Source organism: Girardinichthys multiradiatus, chromosome 2, assembly GCF_021462225.1.
Source record: "Girardinichthys multiradiatus isolate DD_20200921_A chromosome 2, DD_fGirMul_XY1, whole genome shotgun sequence".
Lineage (NCBI taxonomy): Eukaryota > Metazoa > Chordata > Actinopteri > Cyprinodontiformes > Goodeidae > Girardinichthys > Girardinichthys multiradiatus.
The window spans coordinates 19,813,236-19,839,903 of NC_061795.1; the positions used below are offsets into that span (position 1 = coordinate 19,813,236).

Here is a 26,668-nt window from a genome sequence, read left to right on the forward strand (position 1 = left end):
TCTGCGTTCACCAGGCCGTCTGTCAGCACCTGCCGTGAGAGTCACTGCAGCCCAGCCAAGACACTGCAGGGATCATTGACACCCTGGATCACTACTAGAATTCCTGAGTGCAAATCTAAAGAGAGTCTTTGTCCTGTAATACTGAGCCTGTTTCATGACCAGAGGAGATGGCTGTAAGGCAGGCTCTCAGTCATTGAGAAGTGGAGAGAGAAAAAACAAAGCCTGATGAATCATTCAGGAACTGAATTACAGTAAAAGGAGAGATAAACTACTGAAGGTTGGCAGTGTTTACGTTGCATGTACTGAAATAAAGTGATGAAAACAGCAGCTGTCTGTCAAAATACGGTGAAGAAAGATAAAAATCTATGAGTCAATGTGTCCTCATCACTTGGCATCGCATTTGATTCATTCATTAAGAGGCCAGGAGGGAGTTGACACTTTTCAAAAAAATATTTTACAGTCACAGAGGCATTGCTTGTCCCATTCAGTTTAATCAGCTACTGTAACGCTGCAACCAGAGCAACAACGTATCACAATTCCTAACAATCAAAAACAGTCCGTCCCATGCTTCTTTCCTGGCTCGACCTGTCAGGTCCTGGTTACAAGCAGCTGTACTGTGGTTCTAGCATAACACAGCATGACATACAGAGAGACTTTACCACAAGACACCCCTCTCAGTCCAGAGCAGCTTTTTCGCAATTAAAGAAAGGCTTTAAACGGATTTTGAAATTTAATTAAGTTATCTATTTTTCCAGTTATCTTTTCAGCACTAGTGTCTCTTTTTAGATTTGACCTAAAGGTACGAAGCATTATTTAAAAAAAAAAAGATTTTGCTTCAAACTTTTGTTCGCAAGTTATCTTGGAGATGACAGATTAATTGGCAAAAAAAGGTTCCAATCCGGTTGTTCTGGAAATAATTTTCCACAGCACTTTTGCTCTGTCAGTGTGTTTGATTATTTTCCTTCTTAAACACACACAATGTCTATCTCCACATGTTAATTAACAATCTGAAACACTTTAATGAAAAGTTTTGGAGTATTTGGCTGACCAGCGGTAAAAGTGTTTTTTTTTTTCTTCTGGGTTTTCTCAACACACTCTCTAGCTATAAACTCTGGTATTTTCACTTATTGGTTTATCTCTGAAATCATAATATTCAGATATTAGCATTTATTTAAAAAAAGATATTTAGACGTGGTTTATATGAGTTTAAAATACAAACTATTCTTCTGCATCTCTGCACTCTAACTCCTACATGGTTTGGTTTTCTTATGAAATGCTTTAACAACATTAAGTGAGGTTCTGGTATAAAGAAACCTGTGACTATTTAGTAAACAAGAAATATTAGTACACTGTAAAAATCGACAGCCCCCTTAGTTTAAATGCACTTATTTTATCTGAAACTTAACTTCTTATGATGAGTTTTTTACGCAGGATGTAAGTTTATGTGTTTTCCAGTGTTTACCTTACAGTTGTAAATGCTCCTCATTGTTCTTATGCTTGTCATAAGAACAAGCACTCCTTGAACCGCCACCTTAACGTGGTGGAGGGGTTTGAGTGCTCGAATAATCCTAGAGGCTATGTTGTCTGGGGCCTAAATGCCCCTGGTAGGGTCTCCCATGGCAAACAGGCTCTAGGTGACGGGTCAGACAAAGAGCGGTTCAAGAAGCCCTCATGACGACTACAAAATCGAGGCACGTGATGTCGCCCGGTACGGCGGAGCCGGGGTCCCACCCTGAAGCCAGGCCCGGGGTCGGGACTTGTCGGAGAGCGCCTGGTGGCTGGGTTGCTCCTCGCGGGACCCGGCCGTGCCAAGCCCGAACGAGAGACGCGAGGCCATCCCCCAGTGGGCCCACCACCTGCAGGGGGAACCGTGAGGGACCGGTGCAAAGAGGATTGAGTGGCGGACGAAGGTGGAGACCTCAGCGGCCCGATCCCCGGATGCTTAGGCTGGCTCTAGGGATGTGGAATGTCACCTCGCTGGGGGGGAAGGAGCCTGAGCTTGTGCGGGAGGTCGAGAGATATCGACTAGAAATAGTCGGGCTCGCCTCCACGCACAGCATGGGCTCTGGAACCCATCTCCTCGAGAGGGGCTGGACTCTCTTCTAGTCTGGAGTGGCCCGCGGGGAGAAGCGGCGGGCTGGGGTGGGTTTGCTTGTCGCCCCCCAGCTCAGCCGTCTCGTGGATGAGAGGGTCGCATCCCTGCGCCTTCGGGTTGGGGAAAGGTCTCTGACTATCATTTCAGCCTACGGGCCGAGTGGTAGTGCGGAGTACCCGGCCTTCTTGGCATCCCTGTTGGGGGTGCTGGATAGTGCCCCTCCTGGAGAATCCATTATTCTGCTGGGGGACTTCAACGCCCACGTGGGAAACGACAGTGACACCTGGAGAGGCGTGATCGGGAGGAATGGCCTCCCCGATCTGAATCCGAGTGGTGTTTTGTTATTGGACTTCTATGCTAGTCACGGATTGTCCATAATGAACACCATGTTCAAACATAAGGGTGTCCATCAGTGCACTTGGCACCAGGATACCCTAGGCAGGAGGTCAATGATCGACTTTGTTGTCGTATCATCAGACCTTCGGCCGCATGTTTTGGACACTCGGGTGAAGAGAAGGGCTGAGCTGTCCACTGATCACCACCTGGTGGTGAGTTGGATCCGCTGGGGGAGGAGAAAGCGGACAGACTTGGCAGGCCAATGCGCATAGTGAGGGTCCGCTGGGAACGTCTGGCGGACTCCTTGGCCAGGGATGTATTCAACTCTCACCTCCGGGAGAGCTTTGACCAGATTCCGAGGGATGTTGGAGACAAAGAGTCCGAGTGGACCATGTTCTCCGCATCTATTGATGCTGCTGCCCGTAGCTGCGGCTGTAAGGTCTGCGGTGCCTGTCGCGGCGGCAATCCCCAAACCCGGTGGTGGACACCGGCAGTAAGGGATGCTGTCAAACTTAAGAAGGAGTCCTATCGGCTGTGGTTGGCTTGTGGGACTCCTGAGGCGGCTGACGGGTACCGTGGGGCCACGCGTGCCGCGGCCCGGGCGATTGCAGAGGCAAAAACTCAGACCTGGGAGGAGTTCGGTGAGGCCATGGAGAAGGACTACCGGTTGGCCCCGAAGCGCTTCTGGCAAACCGTGCGGCGCCTCAGGAGGGGGAAGCAGTGCTTCGCCAACACTGTTTACAGTGGGGGTGGGGAGCTGCTGACCTCGACTGGGGACATTATCGGCCGGTGGAAGGAATACTTCAAGGATCTCCTCAATCCTGCCATCACGCATTCCGTGGTGGAAACAGAAGCTGGGGACTCGGGGCTGGACTCTTTCATCACCCAGGCTGAAGTCACCGAGGTGGTTAAAAAGCTCCGTGGTGGCAAGGCTTCAGGGGTGGATGAGATCCGCCCTGAGTACCTCAAGTCTTTGGATGTTGTGGGGCTGTCATGGTTGACACGCCTCTTCAACATTGCGTGGCGGACGGGGACAGTGCCTTTGGATTGACAGACTGGGGTGGTAGTCCCCCTACATAAGAAGGGTGACCGGAGGGTGTGTTCCAACTACAGGGGGATCGCACTCCTCAGCCTCCCTGGTAAGGCCTACGCCAGGGTATTGGAGAGGAGAATCCGGCCGATAGTCGAACCCCGGCTTCAGGAGGAGCAGTGTGGTTTTCGTCCCAGCCGTGGAACACTGGACCAGCTCTATACCCTCTACAGGGTACTCGAGGGTTCATGGGAGTTTGCCCAACCGGTCCACATGTGTTTTGTGGACCTGGAGAAAGCATTCGACTGTGTCCCTCGTGATGCCCTGTGGGGGGTGCTCCAGGAGTATGGTCCCTGTACGAGCGGAGAAGGAGTCTGGTTCGCATTGCCGGCACTAAGTCAGACCTGTTCCCGGTGCATGTTGGACTCCGGCAGGGCTGCCCTTCGTCACCTGTCCTGTTCATAACTTTTATGGAAAGGATTTCTAGGCGCAGCCAAAGGCCGGAGGGGGTCTGGTTTGGGGACCAGAGGATTTCGTCTCTTCTTTTTGCAGATGACGTGGTCCTGCTGGCCCCCTCTAGCCAAGACCTACAGCATGCACTGGGGCGGTTCACAGCCGAGTGTGAAGCGGTGGCCGGGCACTCCCTTAGAGATAGGGTGAGGAGCTCGGCCATCTGGGAGGGGCTCGGAGTAGAGCCGCTACTCCTCCACATCGAGAGGAGCCAGTTGAGGTGGCTCGGGCATCTATACCAGATGGCTCCTGGACGCCTTCTTCGGGATGTGTTCCAGGCACGTCCCACCGGAAGGAGGCCCAGGGGATGGCCCAGGACACGTTGGAGGGACTATGTCTCTCGGCTGGCCTGGGAACGCCTTGGGCTCCCCCCGGAGGAGCTGGAGGAGGTGTCTGGGGAGAGGGACGTCTGGGCATCTCTGCTGAGTCTGCTGCCCCCGCGACCCGGTCCCAGATAAAGCGGAAGACGACGAGTACGAATAAGAGTACGACTTTACTCACAGTTTTAAGGCAGCTTTTAAACTTTTGTTTCTAAATGAAGACACATAACGTTTTTTACGGTACAGTACAGGAGGCGGTGCAGCAACATGTTTTGGAAAGTTACTCTGACCAGATATGCTGACATGTTACCTGTTTCAATTCGGAACATCTCTGATGGTACACCTCCTCCTACCTCAGTTTTGCATGAAACAATTATCTGCTTTTATTTAAATAACAGCCCAATGCAAACTTCACGATGGTTTAGATAGAGGTCAATAAAATAACCTTTGCAGAAAGTGCTGTCAGATTTTTGAGAAATAGGTCATTTCAAGATGGTAGAAGTCCATTTTAGCATTTCCTGCTAGCATCCTCCTTAGGACTAAATCATTGGGATTTATACTAAATGAAGATGCCAATAGAGTTACAGTATCTACTGCAAATAAGATTGTAACTCATGACATTGTAGTGTAACCTAATTTCAAAATTTCCAAACCATCCCTTTAAACCTAGTAAAACCTTTTTTTATTAAACTGGGTAAAAACAAGTCAGAAAAATACATGAAAGATAACAGCATGTTAATGTATTATGGTTTCTGCATTTTTTTTTTGTCTTTTGCTCACAAAATCTAACAGCTTTTTTCAATTTTTATTGATTTAGTAAACTAAAAGAAAAATTTCCTATATTTGCTTTGTTATTCAGACACAGTTTTGACACTTCCAGGTGGGCTCGGGTTAAATCCACTTCTAACTAATTCAGTCTACACTTTGGCTGGAGTGGTTACCAGCTTAACATGAAAATGCAGGAAAATTCAGATTGTTCACCAAAACCCCATGACCCAAACAACAAAGGTCTGTAAACTAAAACTACAGAGGCACTAAATCAAAAGTGTCTAGATTGAAGCTGTTTTCAGGGCCTTTTGAATAACTTCCACCCATGCCTCACAACTCACCCCTGACAACCAGATGGGCTGAAGCTGTGGTGTTGTCAACCTGGGTTTTTGCAGTGCAGGTGTAGCTTCCAGCATGTTTCAGTTGAGCGTTTCTGATGAGTAGCTTAGCATTTGAACTTCCATTCTGCATCAAACAACACAATGAAAAACAAATAATTAATTCATTTGAGCAATTTATCTAAGGGAAAAAACAATTTTCAAATTTCCTCTTTCAGCCCAAAATGTGAAGAGATTTACACTAAACTTCACCTCTTTTATTTGAGCTATTATGAGGTCAGCACTCACCCTGGATGAAAGCAACATCGTCCCATAGAACAAACCACGGCACTACAGACTCAAATTGGCTGCGCTAACACATCACAAACACAAGTGAAACTAAACTCCCTTTTTAAAAAGGGAAAATTTCTGCTCACAAAAATAGGATATCATCAATCACAGTAATAATCTGGTGGTTGCTGAGCGAGTGGAGAAACAAATGAGAAACCACTAGTTTATGGTAAGAAATGCACTTAGAGAGAGAAGAGGTCATGTCCACATTCTAGGATATAATGGCGGTTATATTTCAACTGGTAGATGACTCCTCAATGCTCTTTTCAAGAAGGCATGGAGGATTAATTTTGGAGCCATAAAGTCCACTTAAACTAGACTGTACTTTCCATTTCAGATATTCCAGTGAAAACAACTTTAACATCAAACTTCAAAGTAAGATTTTGAACAAATTTAACCAAGCTTTAGCCATCACAATGAAAAAAACAAACATGATCACTGTGATTACTCACTAAGGTGCTTTCATAATGTTTGTTGTCTTTGTGCAAATCAATGTCTTGTCCATTCAGGGACCAGATGAAGGTGATGTCCACCGATGGGTCATAAGATGCTGCACACTCCATCCAGGTGTTGTCCCCAACGTGAACGTCAGCATTTGAGGGTGCCAATGTGATCTTTGTGGACTCTTGAAATAAAAGAAGCATAAAAAATGATGGCAAGAATGAGGAAGAATCAAATCTGATTACCGAAACGGCATCAGGAGACTTTTTCCACAAAACATAAGCGCCAAATCACATCTTTTTAGCATTCAACAAAATATGCAACAACAACAACAGGAAAAAAACTGACTTTAACTAGACTGTAGAAAGACAGGAGGTATTTCTATTACTGTAATGCATTACAATTGAGATTAGCTGGGACCAGAGGCCCGATCTGAGAGAGCAAAGACCAAAGTGGACTTGTACAATTAAAATGCCCAACAGCTACAATTTCTATTTAAGAGCATATTATGATCATTTGCATGGGAAATGTGGGAATAATATGGTGCACCACCAGTAATCTTCCTGTGTGAAACAAATAAAGACTATATGAAAAGACATAACTTTTTATACACTGTCAAACATTAAAACAGAACAAACAATTCCTGAATTAGGCAGTTCAGATTACCAAAAGTAATTTCTAATTAATAAATGGCAGAATAAAAAAAGAAATAATTCTTTATTACCTTGAATTCAGAAGTTTACATACACTAAGATTTAAATGCCTTTAAACAATTTGGGAAAGCCCAAATGATGATGCCATGTCTTTGAGAGCTTCTTTTAATTTAATTCAGTTCAATTCAGTTTTATTTATATAGCGCCAATTCACAACACATTTCGTCTCAAGGCATTTCACAAAGTGTTTGGAATGGTGTGGGGTTGTTTGGGAGGTTAGAATAAACTACTGAGTGTTAGAGTTTGGACATTTTAGAATGAGCTATGTGTAGGGGTACTAAGTAAAATAATAAACTGATAAAGTTTGTCTATCTAGAGCCCACTGGTGGCCATTGTTATATTAAAAACCACAAGGATTGGGGGTACCTCTCTCTGTCAGACTGATTATAACCATTGTAAAAAAGAAGGAGTCACACAGGTAGCAGAAATGGAGGGTGTGTTTGCACCTCAACCATAACTGAGCCGGTTTAGGCTAAACCTGACTCCCCCTTACTCCATCCAACAGGGAGGGAGGAAGGCAGAGGTAAAAATAATTGGAGAGTGTTGTTTCCTGTTGCATTGTGTGAAAGGTGGGTAACTCTAAAATGGGCTAAGTCAATTCAGTCGAATCATATAGATTTCAAGTCAGGTACATACATTCCAATTAATCCTAATCATTGAACAGTGCAGGGGTGCAGTCAGACTGAGTCATTTATTCAAATTGGTTAAAAAGTTTTTCTCTCTAAGGAAACCCAGCAGATTGCATCAAGTCAGAGATTTGTAGCATTCACTCCTCCTGGATGAGCATGTAGAGACAGTGGACAGTCACTGGCGTTGACTTTGCAGCAATCCCTCATACTGAGCATGCATGTAGCGACAGTGGAGAGGAAAAACTCCCTTTTAACAGGAAGAAACTTCCAGCAGAACCAGACTCAGTGTAATTGGCCATCTGCTGCGACCGTCTTGGGGTTTGAGAGAACAGAGCAGAGACAGACCAAGAACACAGAAGCACTGATCCAGGAGTACTTTCTATGGGAAGAAAAAGTAAATGTTAATAGATGTAGCTCATTTAGTCGTTTCATCTAGGAAGAAAAAACAGATAAACTCTGAGCCAGTTTTCAAGTTTAAAGTATGAGAGAGAGAGCACACACAGTTAGTCACAGGGAGTGTTAGTGTACACTTAGTTAACACCTTAAACACATCGCTTCCTTGTGTGACATCATAGAAAAAAAATTAAGCACAATATCAGGGAGAGAATATCCAGATGCCTGCTGGTGCCCTGTTCCCGTCTGTATTAACTACAGTTAGATTTCTGTACCAAATTAGGCTTAAAGGCCACTCAGAGAGGAAGAAGACATTATTTCAAAAGCAACATTACAGTTCGCAAATGCACTCAGGGACAAACACCTTCATTTTTGGAGATATTTGGAGACAGTTAAACAGAAACTGAAGTGTGGCCACAATGACCATCATTGCATTTTGAGGAATTGGGGGTTAAGGACTTATCTGACAATACCATCCCAACTTTAAAATATGGATGTAATATATCTGATAAAGTGTGTCCATGTAGAGCCCATTGGTGGCCATTGTTATACTAAAAACCACAAGGATTGGGGGTACCTCTCTCTGTCAGACTGATTATAACCATTGGAAAAGAGAAGGGGTCGCCCTTTTCCGATGGTTATACAAAGTTGTTGTTTTAAAGGTGACATCACAAAGCCTTAGTCCCATAGAAAATTTGTGGACAGAGTTGAAAAGGTGTCAGCAGGCAAGATGGCCAATGAACCTAACTCAGTAACACAGGAGGACTAGGCCAGATATCAAGCAAATTAGGTGTGACCCAAATCATACAGTTAAAAGGCAAATAGTACCAAATACTAAGGAAATGTTTGTAAACTTCTGAAATTCTCTCACTCATTATTCTGTCATTTTGCAATTAAACATAATCGGAATCGACTTTATTTGCCAAGTTTGTGAACAAAAACAAGGGAATGACTTTGGATCAACTTTGCTCTTAATATAGACATTTTAAATATATAAAAAGAATTGTGAGAAATCTTTTTATTTGTAATTATGTATATATACCTTGTTTTTACAAAAGAGAAGAAAAAGGTTGAATTAGTGCAAATATGCATACTATTGATGTGGGGACACTGACTTTGTTAATTTTGATGATCCTAACTAAACCGAAACAGGAAATGTTTTAACTGACTTAGTGCCAGACACTGAGGAATAAACATGCATTGTATAGTGTATGTAAACATCTGGTTTCTAATGTAAAGTATGTAAAAAACTAAGCCATTACTGCAGTTTAAGTGAATTTTTGGGATTTTGTTTTTGTTTTTTATCAGACAATAACTGTGACCTAAAACATTTTACAAGCTTCGTGCTCAGTATGTTTCACACAGGAACCTCCTTTTACGTCCATTTCAGTATAATAATCATCATTTTGTGCGTCAATAACCGACCAATGTAAACATGAGAACGGTTAATAGGCATATACATTTTCTTTTGCCTAAACCATTATAGCTTTTTTGAGATTGGAGTTTTAAGATGATAAAATCTGCTTTAGTTTTTGTCTGGATGAACTCATTTGGATTGTACTATATGAAGGCATTGTTGTGGTAAGAGCAAAGCTGTTTTCAGAAAGTGAAGCTGTGTTTCTCGGCCTGGCACTTTCTATATTTTGTGAAATTGCAGCCTTTGTCATTGTTACCTAATCTACTGCATTCATTATTAGTAGGAGATGATGAGCCCTCCATGCTTCCTGCCTGTAAGACTGATCGGACACTCTTAGTGGACAATGACAAATGTTATTAATAAGCTGTTACTGGTTTTTCTCCTCACTCACTGTGTCATTAATATTCACTGCTCTCAAAAATGTATAAACAACACCAAGAGAGTTATCCTATGCCGGGAAGATTTTTACTATCTAAAACCTTTTTTTTTTTTACTCCGTTAAAGATGCCGATCTCTTTAATACTCTTGTTGCAATACGGTGGCTCTTTATCTGTTTTGATTAATTTTACTTTTTATGTATAACCACCTGAATATTGTGAAACTGCATCAACTAATCCCCATAAACACACCTGTGGAGGGAGGCTTGTCTCATAGCTGTTTCCATCATATGTCTCAGTATGTTTCCCAACCACTGGAAAAGTCCAAACCTACAGCAACCCACTATTTGAATTGCAAAAGTGATGGTTTTACTAAACATATAATGTAGTTTGATACAAGACACTAAAGCAATATTTTACAAACTATTTCTGTCAATTTCAGCTGCAACACAAGCTATAAATGAGGACCGGTTGAGCAACACAGAGACTGCACCACAATTACAATGAATAATTTATAATAATGTATGATACTGATTATCGAAAGTTTGCAGAATGCAAACAAAAAGCACATTATTTGTGCTGACTGAAAGTCATTTGTCTTGTGTTCTATACATCCCTCTATAAACTGTATGTCCTTTTGAAAAGAAAAAGGTGCAGTAGGCACACATCTCCAGAAGAGGGCAGAAAAGAGCTTCACATACAGCAATGCCAGAGCTCAATTGTGAACAAACCAAATGCTTGACAGATGAAATTATATAAAATGACAGGCAAAGTAACAAAAATCTTTAACTTTCATGTATTACTTAGCAGATCCTTAACCAACAACTGTTGTTTTTCTCTCAGGGCACTTAATGCCTAATCCCTTGTCTCTACACATTGGATCCAAAGCAACTCCCTCATGCATCTGGCCTTGGAGGAATGAGTGAATATCCAGCAGATGCCTGTATACTGTCACTCTGCTCTGTGGGCTCTGTGTTATTCAACATCAGCTGACATTTGGAGGTCGGCCCTCTTTGTTAAGACTGAAAAAAACGAGATTGATTCCCAGCTAACGTTTGGATCCATCAAAACAAACTCTGCCATCTATCAAACATCAAAAATAACTGAGGTCTGTTTATTAAATCTTGTTTTAGATTAACAGCAACTTGCCTGTGACCACCAGAGGGTGCGTGCTGTTAGCCTTCCCCCAGTCATTCTCCGCAAAACAGGTGTACCTGCCCTCATCTGCTGGCATCACATTGAGGATCTCCAGGCTCCCATCCTCCCAGATGAACATCCTGAGGAGGAAGCAGACTAAATAGTGACACTTAAGATTCCCCTTTCCGAGTCAGTAGAAATTTTAAAGGTCGAAAGTGCACCGTGTGGTATTCCACAGACAAACAGATGATGAAAAATAGTGATAGTAGTCAGTTTCTTCAGAAAAACAACTATGTGCACAACTCAGCATGAGGCCTCATCACTTCCCCTCTAAGGTACTATACAGATTCATTTTTCTGCACTCATATTCATGCATAACGAATGGCATGCCAGACGCCCCAATCACCACTACACACACTCTCCTGCTCAGTCAGAAGCCATAGAGAGAATTAGTATGCAAATGCTACATAGTAAATAGCTTGCTGATCCTCCTCTACAGTATGTGAGTGTCAGCATTTGGACTCAGGGGTGGGGGGGGGGGGGGGGAGATGGAGTAGCGTCAGAGATCAGAGTTGGGGGGTCTTATTGCACTCAGATTACACTTGTTTTGCCAGTGAAGAGTACGAGATAGGGCTTTACTCTGTCCACACGGAGCTGCTGAACAAGCTTAATGTAAGCCAATGACAGACAGAGCAGCTCATGCTCAGTAATCAAAAACAATATTTAAGACTTTTCCTCCAAATATTATGGGTGCCACAAATCTAGAGCTTATTTAGATCAGAATTTTGTAAAGCTTTTCTCTTGTGACTTCAGTTTGCTTTCAAAGCAAAATGACAAATTCTTGTCCTTGTGGCCCAGATGTGTCTCACGACGACACACAATGATTGGCAGCTGATGAATATTGGCATTAGAAACAACAAAGGACAACTCAACCTTTACAAACCAGACTGAATATAATGAATAGAAATAAATGAATATGAATATTTATTCATACTCATTAGATTTTCATTCAAATGAATTTGAATTAAAAAATACATAAAATGTTCACTCATTTCAGTGGGAAAAATTGAGTGTTTCAATCTTATTAAGAGACAACTGACCTGGAAGAGTTAGAGAGCAGCTCGGTGTCTTTGCTCCAGGTGAAGGTGGGCTTCGGGGCAGCTTTGGGTCGGCATTCAATAACCACCCGGCCATTTTTAGGTGCCAGCACTCTTTTAACTGGGTTGTTGGGAAATTTTGGAGCTCCGACTGTGGATTAACAGGAGTGATTATTCTTCCCAAACTAACTCAATAAGTGTTAATATGCCCTATTAAGCAGAATTTCTTCACAAAAAACTTCTGGGTTCTTTCTTTAACCCGACTGCTGGATTTATAATGTTATGACAAAGGTTTGGTGATTTTAATCAAACATTGGGTCAAAAATTGTGTCCCAGTTTGTTTAGTTGGGTTGTTAGAGAAGTGACTACGAAAGAAACTCATCATTCTTGACTGACGGCCATTTTCATTATGCAACGACCTGATCAGTCTTCACTAAACTTCTTCCACAAGATGACGTAAGAAATGGTAAAATGGTGAAATTATGCTGTATAATAGTGTTTCAGGAGTTTCACAATCTGATACAAGGTATTGGATTGAGGTCCCTATTTTGGCATTTTTTAAACCATCGGCTCATCAGTATTAGCCTAGCTGGATTTTTATGGCCGGGGAGCTGCATCCAAGCCTTGTATCACAAAGTGCAATGTAACACGTCAATTGCAGTGATGGAAACTGCACCAACATTGGACTTTAGAGGGTGGATCTGTTTTCTCAGCTTCATACTCTCAACTTTGTGGGAACAACTGAGAGTAGTGCCTTCCTGTTCCAATATAAATTCCCACATTTGCACAAAGCAAGGTTTATAAACACATTGATGAGCCAGTTTGGTCATCACAGAGTCCTGACCTCAACCCAAAATAACTATTTTGGGATGAATTAGAGCAGAGATAGTAGTTAGACCTTTGTATCCAACATCAATGGTTTTTACAAATGCACTTACGGAAGAATAAGCAAACATTCCCTTAAACACACTTCTAAACCTCCCTGAGGAGTTAAAGCTGTTGTAGTCATCCCATTCGTAATCATATTAAATTAAGAATGGGTTGTCATTTAACTTCATTCGTTTGCAATGGCAGGCAAGCAAATACTTTTTGCAATATCCTCAATATTTGACATTGACATTTTGACCATAGAATTGGTCATAATGTCAAAAGAGATAGGCAATATTTTAAACTGTGTTATGTATTAAGTGTTATTTTTGTTCCCCTAATTCAGCTGTTGGTCAGTTCAACTCTATTATGACATTACGAGATTATCGTGTTTATTTTTTAAGTCCGATCATTTTTAATGCAGAATTAAACTAAAAGTAAAAACCCATCAGGGTTCCATGGTTCCCCAAAAGAAGGTCCGGGGTTCAAATCCCAACAAAGCTCTTTCTTCTCCAGCTTCCCACCATTAAAAAAAAGCCTTTATATTAAGTTATTAGCAACTTTACACTGACCTTTATGAAGACCTTACTGTCCAACATGAGTCACTTCTACCAAGAATTTTATGTTGAAAACCTAAACCAGAAGCTTGGATTAAATCCATAACTCAACCAATCCATCCATCTTCTATACCTGCTTCTTACGCGCAGGGTCGCGGGGAGCTGATGCCTATCCCCAGCAGTCTACAGGCGAGAGGCGGGGTACACCCTGGACTGGTCGCCCGTCCATCACAGAGCAACACACAGGACAAACCACCATGCACACACTCATTCATGCCTGAGGACAATTTGGAAAGACCAATTAACCTAACTAACAGTCATGTTTTTGGACTGTGGGAGGAAGCCGCAGTTCCCGGAGAGAACCCACACATGTACAGGGGAGAACATGCAAACTCAATACAGAAAGACCCCTGGCCAGGAGTCGAACCAAGGACCTTCTTGCTGCATGGCAACAGGCAAGGCAACAGTGCTATCAACTGCGCCACCTTCCAGCCCCGTATCCCAGCAAAATAACCCTAACCAGTTTTTAACCCAGCATTTTTCAGTGTGGTTAGTCAGAAACCTATTACCTACAAGCTCTAAATTTTAGCACAACAATGTTTGCAGTGACTAGATTCAAAGTTTGACTCACAAAACACTTTCAGCTCTGCATTGGCATAGATGACTCCATGGCGATTCTCTGCTATGCACTGGTACATCCCTGCATCATCTGATGTCAGCCTGCTGAACCTCAACTCTTTTCCATTAAGCTGTAGAAAATAACAGAGTAATGTTAGAATATTTACACTGATTTTATGCAGTTTAACCACCTAAATTAAAAGTTGAATGCTTCACACTTACATGCCATCTCCACAAAGCATTTTACATTATGTATTTTATTTACATGATGACACTAATACAGCATATCTTATTATTTATTTGAACCTTTTCTGTCACTAGCTGCTGCTCCCATGGGGGATTTCAGACCTGATGACAGCTGTTTCTAGGGAAGCATTGCACAAGCCTGATTAACAACAGGTACTTTCCCCTGTCATGATGTGTACCCACAGAGCTGAGCTACAGTAACAACATCCTGAATCCTGAACAGTGAAGAGCTAAACAGAGGATGCTGACTATACTGCAAACTGCTGAGACAAACAAAGATTTCTAGGCCAGAATTTTACCGGTTCTCCATTTTTCAGCCAGCGGATTTGAGGTTTCGGCACACCTTTGGCATTGCAAGACATGGTGTAGTCACTGTGCAGATCTTTCTCCGTGTTGACAATATGCTCCACCCACTCTGGATTAGCTGCAAATGATGGGAGTGAAAGTTAAAGTGGCCTACAGAAAAGTAATTCAGTACATAGGGATTTTTTGTAAAACTGTGGTGCTGGAGAGTTAAAAGGTCTGACATGTCATTCAACATCGACATACCCTCGACAGATACGTTTGCATGGTGGTAGTCTTTTCCTTTCAAGTTTACTGCCTCACAACTGTAGGTGCCGCTGTCATCGAATTGGGCATTTAGGAGGAGCAGCTGAGCACCTGCCATCCGCACTTCGTGATTATGTGGTAACGTACTGCCCATCCTCTTCCAACGAATCTCAGGTACGGGGCTGGGTCAGACAGGAAGGCAATAGTATTGAACAGTGTCACATTTTGCCATATTAGAACCATAAACATAAATTTATTTGATTGGGATTTTTTTGTGATAGACAAAACACACAGAACAAGTAAATAATTGTGACATGGAGCTAAAATAATACATCATTTGTTTGTCAACAAATACCTAGAGTGGCATGCATTAGTACAAAATGGCCACTTGCAGCGCAATACTTATACTCGTACTCGTCGTCTTCCGCTTATCCGGGACCGGGTCGCGGGGGCAGCAGACTCAGCAGAGACGCCCAGACGTCCCTCTCCCCAGAGACCTCCTCCAGCTCCTCCGGGTGGAGCCCAAGGCGTTCCCAGGCCAGCCGAGAGACATAGTCCCTCCAGCGTGTCCTGGGCCGTCCCCTGGGCCTCCTCCCGGTGGGACGTGCCTGGAACACCTCCCGAGGAAGGCGTCCAGGAGGCATCCGGTATAGATGCCCGAGCCACCTCAACTGGCTCGATGTGGAGGAGCAGTGGCTCTACTCCGAGCCCCTCCCGGATGGCCGAGCTCCTCACCCTATCTCTAAAGGAGTGCCCGGCCACCCTACGGAGGAAGCTCATTTCAGCCGCTTGTCTCCGGGATCTTGTTCTTTCGGTCATGACCCAAAGTTCATGGCCATAGGTGAGGGTAGGAACGTAGACCGACCGGTAAATTGAGAGCTTTGCTTTTCGGCTCAGCTCTCTCTTCACCACAACGGACCGGCACAGTGCCCCCATTACTGCGGCAGCCGCACCGATCCGTCTGTCGATCTCCCGCTCCATTTTTCCCCCACTCGTGAACAAGACCCCGAGATACTTAAACTCCTCCACTTGGGGCAGGAACTCCCCTCCAACCTGAAGAGGACAAGCCACCCTTTTCCGGTCGAGTACCATGGCCTCGGACTTGGAGGAGCTGATCTTCATCCCAGCCGCTTCACACTCGGCTGCGAACCGCCCCAGCGCATGCTGTAGGTCTTGGCTAGAGGTGGCCAGCAGGACTACGTTATCTGCAAAAAGAAGAGAGGAAATCCTCTGGTCCCCAAACCAGACCCCCTCCGGCCCTTGGCTGCGTCTAGAAATCCTGTCCATAAAAGTTATGAACAGGACTGGTGACAAAGGGCAGCCCTGCCGGAGTCCAACATGCACCGGGAACAGGTCTGACTTAGTGCCGGCAATGCGGACCAAACTCCTGCTCCGCTCATACAGGGACCGGAAGGCCCCTAATAAAGGGCCCCCGATTCCGTACTCCTGGAGCACCCCCCACAGGGCATCACAAGGGACACAGTCGAATGCCTTCTCCAGGTCCACAAAACACATGTGAACCGGTTGGGCAAACTCCCATGAACCCTCGAGCACCCTGTAGAGGGTATAGAGCTGGTCCAGTGTTCCACGGCCAGGATGAAAACCACACTGCTCCTCCTGAAGCCGAGGTTCGATTACCGGCCAGACTCTCCTCTCCAATACCCTGGCGTAGGACTTACTAGGGAGGCTGAGGAGTGTGATCCCCCTGTAGTTGGAACACACCCTCCGGTCACCTTTCTTATGAAGGGGGACCACCACCCCAGTCTGCCAGTCCAGAGGCACTGTCCCCGACCGCCATGCAATGTTGAAGAGGCGTGTCAACCATGACAGCCCAACAACATCGAGAGACTTGAGGTACTCAGGGCGGATCTCATCCACCCCTGAAGCCTTGCCACCACGGAGCTTTTTAATTACCTCGGTGACTTCAGCCTGGGTGATGAAAGTGTCCAACCCCGAGTCCCCAGCCTCTGTTTCCACCATGGAATGCGTGATGGCAGGATTGAGGAGATCCTCGAAGTACTCTTTCCACCGCCCGATAATGTCCTCAGTCGAGGTCAGCAGCCTCCCACCCCCACTATAAACAGTGTTGGCGAAGCACTGCTTCCCCCTCCTGAGGCGCCGGACGGTTTGCCAGAATCGCTTCGAGGCCAACCGGTAGTCTTTCTCCATGGCCTCACCGAACTCCTCCCAGGTCCGAGTTTTTGCCTCTGCCACAGCCTGGGCCGCAGCACGCTTGGCCTCACAGTACCCGTCAGCCGCCTCAGGAGTCCCACAAGCCAACCACAGCCGATAGGACTGCTTCTTCAGCTTGACAGCATCCCTTAATGCCGGTGTCCACCACCGGGTTCTGGGATTGCCGCCGCAACAGGTACCGCAGACATTACGGCCGCAGCTACGGGCAGCAGCATTGAAAATAGATGCAGAGAACATGGTCCACTCGGACTCTATGTCTCCAACATCCCCCGGGATCTGGTCAAAGCTCTCCCAGAGGTGGGAGTTGAATACATCCCTGGCCGAGGGCTCCGCCAGGCGTTCCCAGCACATCCTCACTATGCGCTTGGGCCTGCCAAGTCTGTCCGGCTTTCTCCTCCTCCTGATAACTCAGCCCCTCTCTTCACCCGAGTGTCCAAAACATGCAGCCGAAGGTCTGATGATACGACAACAAAGTAGATCATCGACCTCCTGCCTAGGGTGTCCTGGTGCCAAGTGCACGGATGGACACCCTTATGTTTGAACATGGACAATCTAGTCATGGACAATCCATGACTAGCACAGACGTCCAATAACAAAACACCACTCGGATTCAGATCGGGGAGGCCATTCCTCCACCTTCGTCCGCCACCCAATCCTCTTTGCACCGGTCCCTCACGGTTCCCCCTGCAGGTGGTGGGCCCACTGGGGGATGGCCTCGCGTCTCTCGTTCGGGCTAGGGTCCCGCGAGGAGCGACCCGGCCACCAGGCGCTCTCCAGCGAGTCCCGACCCCAGGCCTGGCTCCAGGGTTGGACCCTGGCTCCGCCGTACCGGGCGACATCACGTGCCTCAATATACTAGTCCTCATGAGGGATTCTTGAACCGCTCTTTGTCTGACCCATCACCTAGAGCCTGTTTGCCATGGGAGACCCTACCAGGGGCATTTAGGCCCCAGACAACATAGCCTCTAGGATCATTTGAGCACTCAAACCCCTCCACCACGTTCAGTGACAGTTCAAGGAGGAGGCAACGCAATACTTTAAGACTAAAATATTTGTCTATTTCCATAGGTTTTTCTATTCTTGAAATTTGAGCACATTTACATAGTTGGGTTTTATTATCCCCATATTCCATAAATCATGAGGCAATTCACCTTGTTGTTCAGCAGTGTAGAAAAAGACTATATTTATGCAATTGTTTTGTTTTTGTATCTGGGCCAACTTAGACCGCCTCTATTTTAAAATCTAGAATATGGAGACTTGTAAAATCTGGACTGGAATATCCTACAATAAATACTGACTCTTTAAAAAACAGAAAAAAATACTAATTCTTTAAGTCACAATCTGTAATCCTTTATACCTTTATTTTGTTTGTAAAAGATTCCCCAAGACAGACATATTTGTTAGGGATCTACAGCAAACCATATCTAGTTTAAGAACTACGTCTCAAGTTGAAAACTTTGATCTGGGAGGGTGTACAGATCCATAAAAAGGAAAACGATTATTTTTATTTTAATATGTGTGTGGGTTCTCTGCCAATATAATAATAATATAAAATATCAATGATGTGTTAAATATAAGATAAAGGAAATTATCTAAATGTAAAACCAATCTAAAAGAATATTTTTCAGAAATTCAGCTTTTCTTCCTTTAGATGAAGAGTCTAGGAACTCAAACTGTGTTCCAGACACAAATGTGTTTTTTTCAATTGTAATCCAGGCTCGGAAATTGATCAAATCAAATTACACACTTTCCAAGACTGTATAGGTACTCTGTATTCAGCTCCCTTGATTCATTAATTTGCTTATGCTCATTTATTTTTAAAATTCCTTTCAGTCTCTACTAGCTTTGCAAAACTAGAGACTGAACGTTTTGTCACTTTCCTTTGCAAAATATCTCAAGTCTAGTCAGATTGGCTATAGAGAACATCTGTGAAAGACTTGCCACAGATTCCTAGCTGGATTTTGGTCTGGACTTTGATTAGGCCACTCTAACACTTTAATAACCCATTCCTTTGCAGCTCTAGCTATATTGTTGGGCTATATTCTGAACCTCTGCTCCACCCTCAAGTCTTCTGCAGCCTCTGACAGGTCTATGTTTACTCTGTATTTATGTCCATCCATCTTCCATCGACTCAGCCCTGTTTTTGGGTCCATCCTGCAGAACTCCCTCACCATGATGCTGCCACCACCATTTTCATAATGAAGATGATGTGGTCAGGGTGATATGCAGTCAGTTTTTCTCACTGTATGATCTAATTCAAACATACACTACAGAAATCCTTAACTCAGCTCCTAGGAGACGAAGCCATAATGGATGGCGTTTTTCTACATACATTAGGACTAATTTATTGTAATCAAGCAAACAGTAAATTTGAAACATGTTTTACTTACTTTCCCAACGCAAAGCATTCCAAGATGATGTCCTGTCCCACCAAAGCAGTGGTGTGTGGAAACTTCACTCTGAGGTCAGCAGGGTATTTCCTGATTGAGCCTGAGCAGAAGATCAACAGGTACAGACACATACCACAAAGCATATTTACATGAAAGGCATGGAAGATATGTAATACAAAAACATTTCATGTTAAACCTTTTTTACCATTATGTTAATGTATTTAAAGCAAATATTCTTCTTCAAACCGCTATTAATGATTTATTGGGTTTTAAAAATGCTAAAGACAATATGGAAGCTACGAGCCTGTTCTTAAATCGTCACCTTCAGTTTGTAAATCAGAATAAAGAGACATTAAGATAAAAATACTAACGTTCAGCAAGAGGCTTAAGGGGAATATAGTTGGAAAATACACTCTTGGAAATGGATGGGCTGGATGCGATGCAGGAATAGTTGCCCCTGTCCGACGATTCCACCTTGGAGATGTAAAGGTTGCCAGTTATTTGGGAGACAAAGCGTCGCTTGTCCAGTGAGATGAAGGTGGGGAATTCATTGAGGATCCATCGAAATGACAGCTTGCCTATACACAGAGAGACATGTTGAAATGCCGCCTGTCAATCAGGGGTCTGAACACAAGGCAACATCTATAGGAACAGACGAGGAGTCTGGATATGAGCATGGGCTTAAATATATGACACGTATGAATAGCTGTAAACATTTAAACAGTGCTGAGGGCAATTATAATTCAAGCATCCTTTGTCCTTGTAGATGGATTTGTAGGATTCTTTCAGCTGAAAGGCTTAACTGGGTCTGCTGTGGCGACGTCCAGCTTGTTGTGGTAATTATAATGCTGCTGCTGGTGATTTCATAATAAATGGATGGTTACAGATTAGCATTCAGTGAGAATATTGTAAATGTCGGTGCTGTTTGATGTAACGGTTGGTTACAGCTACATTAGCAATGCTAATGGAAGGGGGAAACAATTTGGTCAGTCACATTTAAATACTGGAAATGACAGCTAAAGCAGAGGACAGACTAGAAAGTTATTTTGGCCAGGTTTTACCCGCAATTCGCAGTAGGGCTAAGTCTGCCCCAGCTTGCACTAGTTGGGCACAGTCTGCATGGCCAGTTGGCACAAAAATCTGTTTGACTAAATAAATAAAATCACAGTAAAAAATGTTTGAATTTTTTTAGCCAAAGCTGAACACAGTCAGGTGATAACTGACCCAACGACAAATGTGTTGCCAACAGTCAATGAAAAACAGAGGGCTGGACATAGCAGCGAGCTAATTGCGGACCATGTTAGTTTACTTCTTCTTCTACTTCTTAGAAAACAAGAAAATGGTCAACTATTAATGTATATGCAAGAATGTCTTTTTTCATGTATAAAATGATCCATTGGAATAATTATCTGGACCACAGCCCAGCCTGAACTTATAAAATAAAGCTCAGAGGTTCTGATGTGAGGGGGTGTGGCAGGAGAAAAGAAGAGGAGAGATATGGATGTCAGGACTGGTAATGCTCCAATGTTCGCCTGAAAAAGTTAGAATTTTTGTCTTTATGAGGAAGTATGTTGTCTCAGCCACGGCAATAATGAGGACAAGAACTTTAAAGTGCTGGATATTAGATATTAATGCTCTGTGGATTCACCGAGGTCTTCCTCCCACTTAATCCTATGCAGTTAGTCTGATTATGGGCAGATGCTCTCTGCCTGTTCCGTCCTCCTGCACACAGTTGTTTGCTTAAGCCCATCAATAAATTTCCGAACCAAACACGCTGTTTCATAGTGGTATTGTTTTGTGTGTTTTGGGGGGAAATGTATATGCATCGGAACAGCTGATTGTATGTGTGATCATCTGGTTTAGGATGATTAAATACAACGCCCCACCTGCATGTAATTCACAAAGCTTTTAAATTTGCCCACTCTGGCCATTGTAGTCCTTATTATTATTGCAGTCGCTTTTGAGTTTTATTCACTTTTCCCTGCACTACCTCGGCAAAAACCTTCAAATTTCTCCTGGTCCCACAGCCAATCAGTGAACAGCATTCTGTTCACGTCACATGTCGTCCCTACTTAACCCCGATCATAACTGCTCAGGAGCAGGGACCAAAAAAGTGGGTGGTGGGCTTAGTGGAGTGGAGCTGGGCTAAACGAAGCCAATGGAAAAGGGGCGTTTATCTTTAGCAGAGGTGGAATCTGCTATCACATACTAAATACCTGGATAATGTGGAGGGGGAGCGCAAAGCAGGACTGCCCCCTGGCCCTCCTTGACATGCACTGCCAGCCTCTCTTCCGATGAAAAAAGGTCGAGATCTAAGAAAAACAGAGATAGAAACCAGATAAACCTTTTACAGTTTGAATTTAATGCTTTAAATCCAAATTCTATTACCAATTTTTACACAATAAACAAGGTTTGTCTGAAGATGAATTTCATCACGAAATGTTTTTGTAGACTTGATATGCAAATTATGAAAGAATGAACACCTCGGAGGCAGCTGTTTAACATCTGGATGACGCTACACATTCCCGCCTCGAAAAAATTCTAACTCTAATCCAAACAACTCACATCCGAACAGGACAGATGCCTCTTGGCTGATGACCGTGCCGTACATATTGGTAGCCAAGCAGGAGTATTTCCCCACATGTTCTGTTCTAATGGGGTTGCTGATAATCAGGTTGCCTCCCGATAAACTGTAGTGGCTGCCATGTTTGCTCAGGTCAATGTCCGTGTTGTTCAGCTTCCATCTGCATGGAAAACAACCTGGGTCAGTACACTTATATAAGTGGTCAGGGTTTTGACATTAACTGTCACAAGTCTATATGGATGCATCTGCGACTTCTTCTGCAACTAAATCTGTTCCCTCTTCCGTTCACACCTTAACAAAGATGCATATACTGTGGACTATTTCAAAGAAAAAAAAGCATCAAACATTAATTTGATGTTTGGAAAGGTTGAACACACTGCATTGCAAATGAACCCTGTAGACCTCTCAACGTGAGCTGTGGTCAAAGCAAATTAATTCTCTGCCATCTAATGAATTGCTCACTGTCAGAAAAACCAAATTAGGGGAAGCAGAGAAATATGTTAAGACATGTTTGCAACAAAATCAAAGTGGACAAATTAAAATGCTGCAAAATGGGGTTAAGATACAATGGCAATGCTGCAGCAACACAAACTGATTCGTCATGTTTTAGAATTAAAATGAATGTGCAGGATAGAATGTATTTTGAGCAAAATTATCATTTGTTTGTGCAATGGGTTTTAAAATTGCAGCTTAACAGACAGAACAGCACCCTCCACATTGGCTGCCCTTGTAAAGATGTCTAAACTTAAATTATGGTAATATAGTTTCACAGAGATTTTTATTATTTTTCTTTTTTTTGAACATCTTGTATTTTTAGTACACTTACTCTGTTTGGTTGGAGGGGGGTTAAGTCTTGTTACTCATGCTGTTAATGCCTTGTATCTCTGCACTGTGTCTTTTCACAAGATTGGAGCATAACAGATGAAGGGATGTCTGACCGTTCCTCCTCATACAACCCTTCGAGATGATGCAGAGTCCTGGCTGCTTTCTTATTGTCTGATATCTGTCACTCACACCGCAGATTTTCTATAGGATTCGGGGCATTTAGACCACATCTATGTTGATTTCGCCATATGTATTGAATTCATATATTAGGTTTTGGTTGCTACTGATCATTCTCAATTTTTCTGTGAATTCTCCTGATTTTTATTTAAAATGTGCTGGAATTCGTGTTCTCTAACAAGTTTCCCAGGGCCTTCAGAGAATAATCAGTCCTACAACATCACATTTCACTATACGTTTTCAGGAATCACCTTTTCACATATTCATCCATTTAATGCCAACACACAAGATTGTAGTTAAAATCCTTGATGTGTTAAGCAAATTTCATATTTATTTATGTTTGCGATGGTAGAACAGAAAAGGCTTTTCCTGCCATCCCTGCTCAGTAACTATTGTTATGGTTGTTATGCACCCTGGTTAATTACATTTTCAGTTATTTTCAAGTTTTATTTTTGCCCTGAATTAGAACTGATGAGCTGAGTAGCATATTTCTTGACTTGTAGGTCAACACATGTCTACCTTACTTGAATGGTATGTTCTCTGGTCTTTCTCACTTTGAAGAGGGCCAAGGAATGATGGGACTTTGTCTTTTGTCATATTTACATCCCCAGGAAACATGTACAAGTCATTCATTACCATTTGAAAGTTATTTAAGAATCTGATCAATCTAAAAAAGTACCAGTACATTTCTTTCCTAAAATTTTCCCCATGTGAATGTGAATGCGTCTAATCTATATAAAGCCTGAATTTGTACTTTTTTTTAAATGGTGTAAAATTATGCTATTGCAATTAAAGATAAATCTATTTCAGGCTTTTTGCTAATATATTACAAATATTACCTCCAGTCAACAGAAACATGCTGGTAAAATTAAAAGATTACTTTAAACCAAAATCTGTATCTACTGGTAATAATTTTTAGCTTAACTTTCTTTAACAGATTGACAATTATTAATGAGAAGAAAATGCATGTGAGTTTGCCTTTTACTGACAGACCTAGAGAGGTGGAATTCAAAGTGTGTCGTAATGAGGCTGGGTTTTTGGGAACATATCTTACCCGTATGTGGCAGGTGGATTGGCTCTAGCCTGGCAGGTCATGATAATTCTGGCCTCGGGCGACTCCTCAGGGTAGATGGTGTTTACCGGCTGCTCCTCAAACACCGGGCCAAAACCTGTGGCATCATCTGCTGATAAGAAACAAAGCAGAGAAGGATGAAAAACCATGTTATGAGGCGGATTCACAAGCTGGTAGTATAAGAAAGCTAAAGCTCAGCGTGTCCTGGTCTGCTCAGTCAATAAATCCAAAACAGAAATGATGGGCTCCTCTGTTGCTTACTGAACAAATATCCTTGTGAGACATTCGTCTGTTGCCACTAAATGTGTTGCTTTTATAAAAGATGCCTGAAATGACCACATCTAAACCCTTTTTATACTGCATGCGTCATGTTTAGCCATGTGTTGTAGATATGGAAGAAAACCTTGGGATGAGGAGCCGTCTTGATGAGAACGCATTTTTTGGTTCAATCTGGCTTTTACAATGCCAACACACACATGCAATCTCCTGCAATTAATCATTAAAACAGACAAACATCATGAGCGGTGGCATGAATAAGGCATAAACACAATCCTGGGCCATGAATAAGCAATGAAGCAGAATGTTCCCAAATGTTGATTTTTCTCAAAGATCAATTGTGTGTAGGTGGATGCATGGATTGCGAATGAGATGACAGTGTGAATGCCTGTGAACATGGGTGTTATTCCCCCTGCGTCTCTGTGTTCCAAGAATGCACAGCTGACACCTCAATGGGGAATGTATGCTATTTCAGACAGTAATATGCTGCTCTGCTTCAGTTCATGGAACCAGGCCAATGCTAAGAATTCACTCACCCTGATAATATCATATAGTGCCTTGCAAATCTGTGCATAAAGACTAAACTTTTTTTTACATTTTTTCACATTACAACCACAAACTTTAATAGATTTTACAAAGCAGTGCATTTTTCTGTGAATTCTCCTGATTTTTAAGTAGAATGAATATGGTTTGTTTAGTAGAATGAATATGGTTTTGACTCAGATGGTTTCTTGTTTAGCCTACATCGGTAGACTATACAAAATATAATGGAAAGTATATCACGGAAAAGAAAATGCAGCTACAACAAAGACTGAAATGGTTTATAACTGGGTGAGGCCAGTGGAAGGTGATCTCTGAGGATTTTTTATGAAGTTTGTCAAAGTTATTTTTCAATTTTACACAGAGGAGAGCACAATGTGAAGTGACAATGTAAAAGGTAGTTGCACAAGAAATGCACAGCTGAAAAAGCCGCATGCTGATCTATGGACTAATTTTTACTCAAACCCAGAGATGACTGCCAGACAGACAAGGTAGCTAGCAGCAGCTGAGATTAACAATCTTAAACTAAAAAACTTGTAAAGTTTTTTTCAAACTTGTGCTAATTCATTGTTTTGCACTAACAGGCAAAGCAGAGATTGATGAACGTAATGTGAGATCTTTGTTAAATTAAAATGTATGATGTTGTCATAGTGTTGGTAATGTGTCCCACAATGTCCCTCACAAGCATCCTTGTTGTCCCACATTTGGTTTCGGGATATCTGGTCATCCTAGTCTGCGACCATCAGTTTTTTTATCTTTCCACAGATTCCACCAACAGATTAGAGAGATGCTTCAGTAAAGCCTTCTCACGGTGTAATCATCAGTACTACCAAACTTACAAAGCCTTTTTTTCTCTGTGACCTGGTGCTAAACAATCTGGTGGACCGAGACCTGTGACCAGGTGCTTAGGGTTTTTGCTCTTGTCTTCTTTCAAGATTGCTTTGTACTTAGCTCCACCCGTCATCAACTTGGAACAACTTCCCTGCTCTGCTGAGGAAAAGCCTCCCCATAGTATGAACATTTCTTAGGTCTTTCTTTTAACAATGGCAATGTTGTACTGTTGATGGATTCTACCATCTGAGCTCTGGAACGTTGTATTTTGCTCCAGAGGTATTATGGGTCTAATGGCTGTTTGGACCTAGGCGAGTGGTCCTGTCTTGGTACTTTGCAGTTTGCCGTAATCTTAATTATTAAATGATGGCCTGGCAGTGTTTCTTGAGATGTTTAGAATTTGGGATATTGTTTTATAAACTAATGACCATTTAAACTTCTCACCCTTTCTGGTGGATTCCCTGGTCTTCATGATGCTGCTTGTTCTGAAATGTTCTCTAACAAACATCTGAGGCCTTAACATAACTGTTGCATTTATACTGAGATTAAATTACACTCATTACAACTTTTCAGAAGAGTTCTCAGGACAATTGATAGTATTGGATTCCATGTAAGGTTATTAGAACACAGAGGAGCTAAACATTGAGCTAGGAAGTGGAAAAATAGATTTATAATTGCATTGTAAATGGAAAAGGCCATCATAGTAATATAAACCATCCCAAAAGCAGGATATTAAACAGTTATGTAGAGCAGTAATAAAATGAAGGTGGACTTATGCAAACATTCCTGTAGCCAAATATGTGTGGGCTCTTGACCCAAATGTAGAGTAATCTCCAAAACTGGCGGTCTAGTTGCACATCTAGAATTTAAATCCTTTTTTCCCATGTCAGACATCAGGAGCTAAAGATCTTAAAAATCTAGTAATGCTAAAACATATGAGGACACATCTACAGTCACATTAAGAAGTTCGTTACACCCTGAACAGCCAAGCAGGCGGTGCGTGCAAAGAATT

General features: G+C 42.9%; 1 protein-coding gene across 2 annotated transcripts in view; it reads right to left on the reverse strand.

The window, feature by feature from the left end:
• cntn1a (contactin 1a) overlaps positions 1 to 26,668 on the reverse strand; it is a 113,577-nt gene that overhangs the window by 13,596 nt on the left and 73,313 nt on the right. The window contains exons 4-15 of one of the 2 annotated variants that reach the window (XM_047392571.1): positions 23,992 to 24,118; positions 21,917 to 22,095; positions 21,568 to 21,663; positions 19,723 to 19,929; positions 19,352 to 19,451; positions 14,769 to 14,950; positions 14,519 to 14,643; positions 13,987 to 14,104; positions 11,935 to 12,082; positions 10,847 to 10,974; positions 6,180 to 6,352; positions 5,401 to 5,524 (exon numbers count right to left, since the gene is read on the reverse strand). In XM_047392571.1, the coding sequence (XP_047248527.1) occupies positions 5,401 to 5,524; positions 6,180 to 6,352; positions 10,847 to 10,974; positions 11,935 to 12,082; positions 13,987 to 14,104; positions 14,519 to 14,643; positions 14,769 to 14,950; positions 19,352 to 19,451; positions 19,723 to 19,929; positions 21,568 to 21,663; positions 21,917 to 22,095; positions 23,992 to 24,118 (1,707 nt within the window). Of the gene's footprint in view, positions 1 to 5,400; positions 5,525 to 6,179; positions 6,353 to 10,846; positions 10,975 to 11,934; positions 12,083 to 13,986; positions 14,105 to 14,518; positions 14,644 to 14,768; positions 14,951 to 19,351; positions 19,452 to 19,722; positions 19,930 to 21,567; positions 21,664 to 21,916; positions 22,096 to 23,991; positions 24,122 to 26,668 lie in introns of both variants that reach the window. The other variant, XM_047392561.1, reaches the window with a different exon arrangement.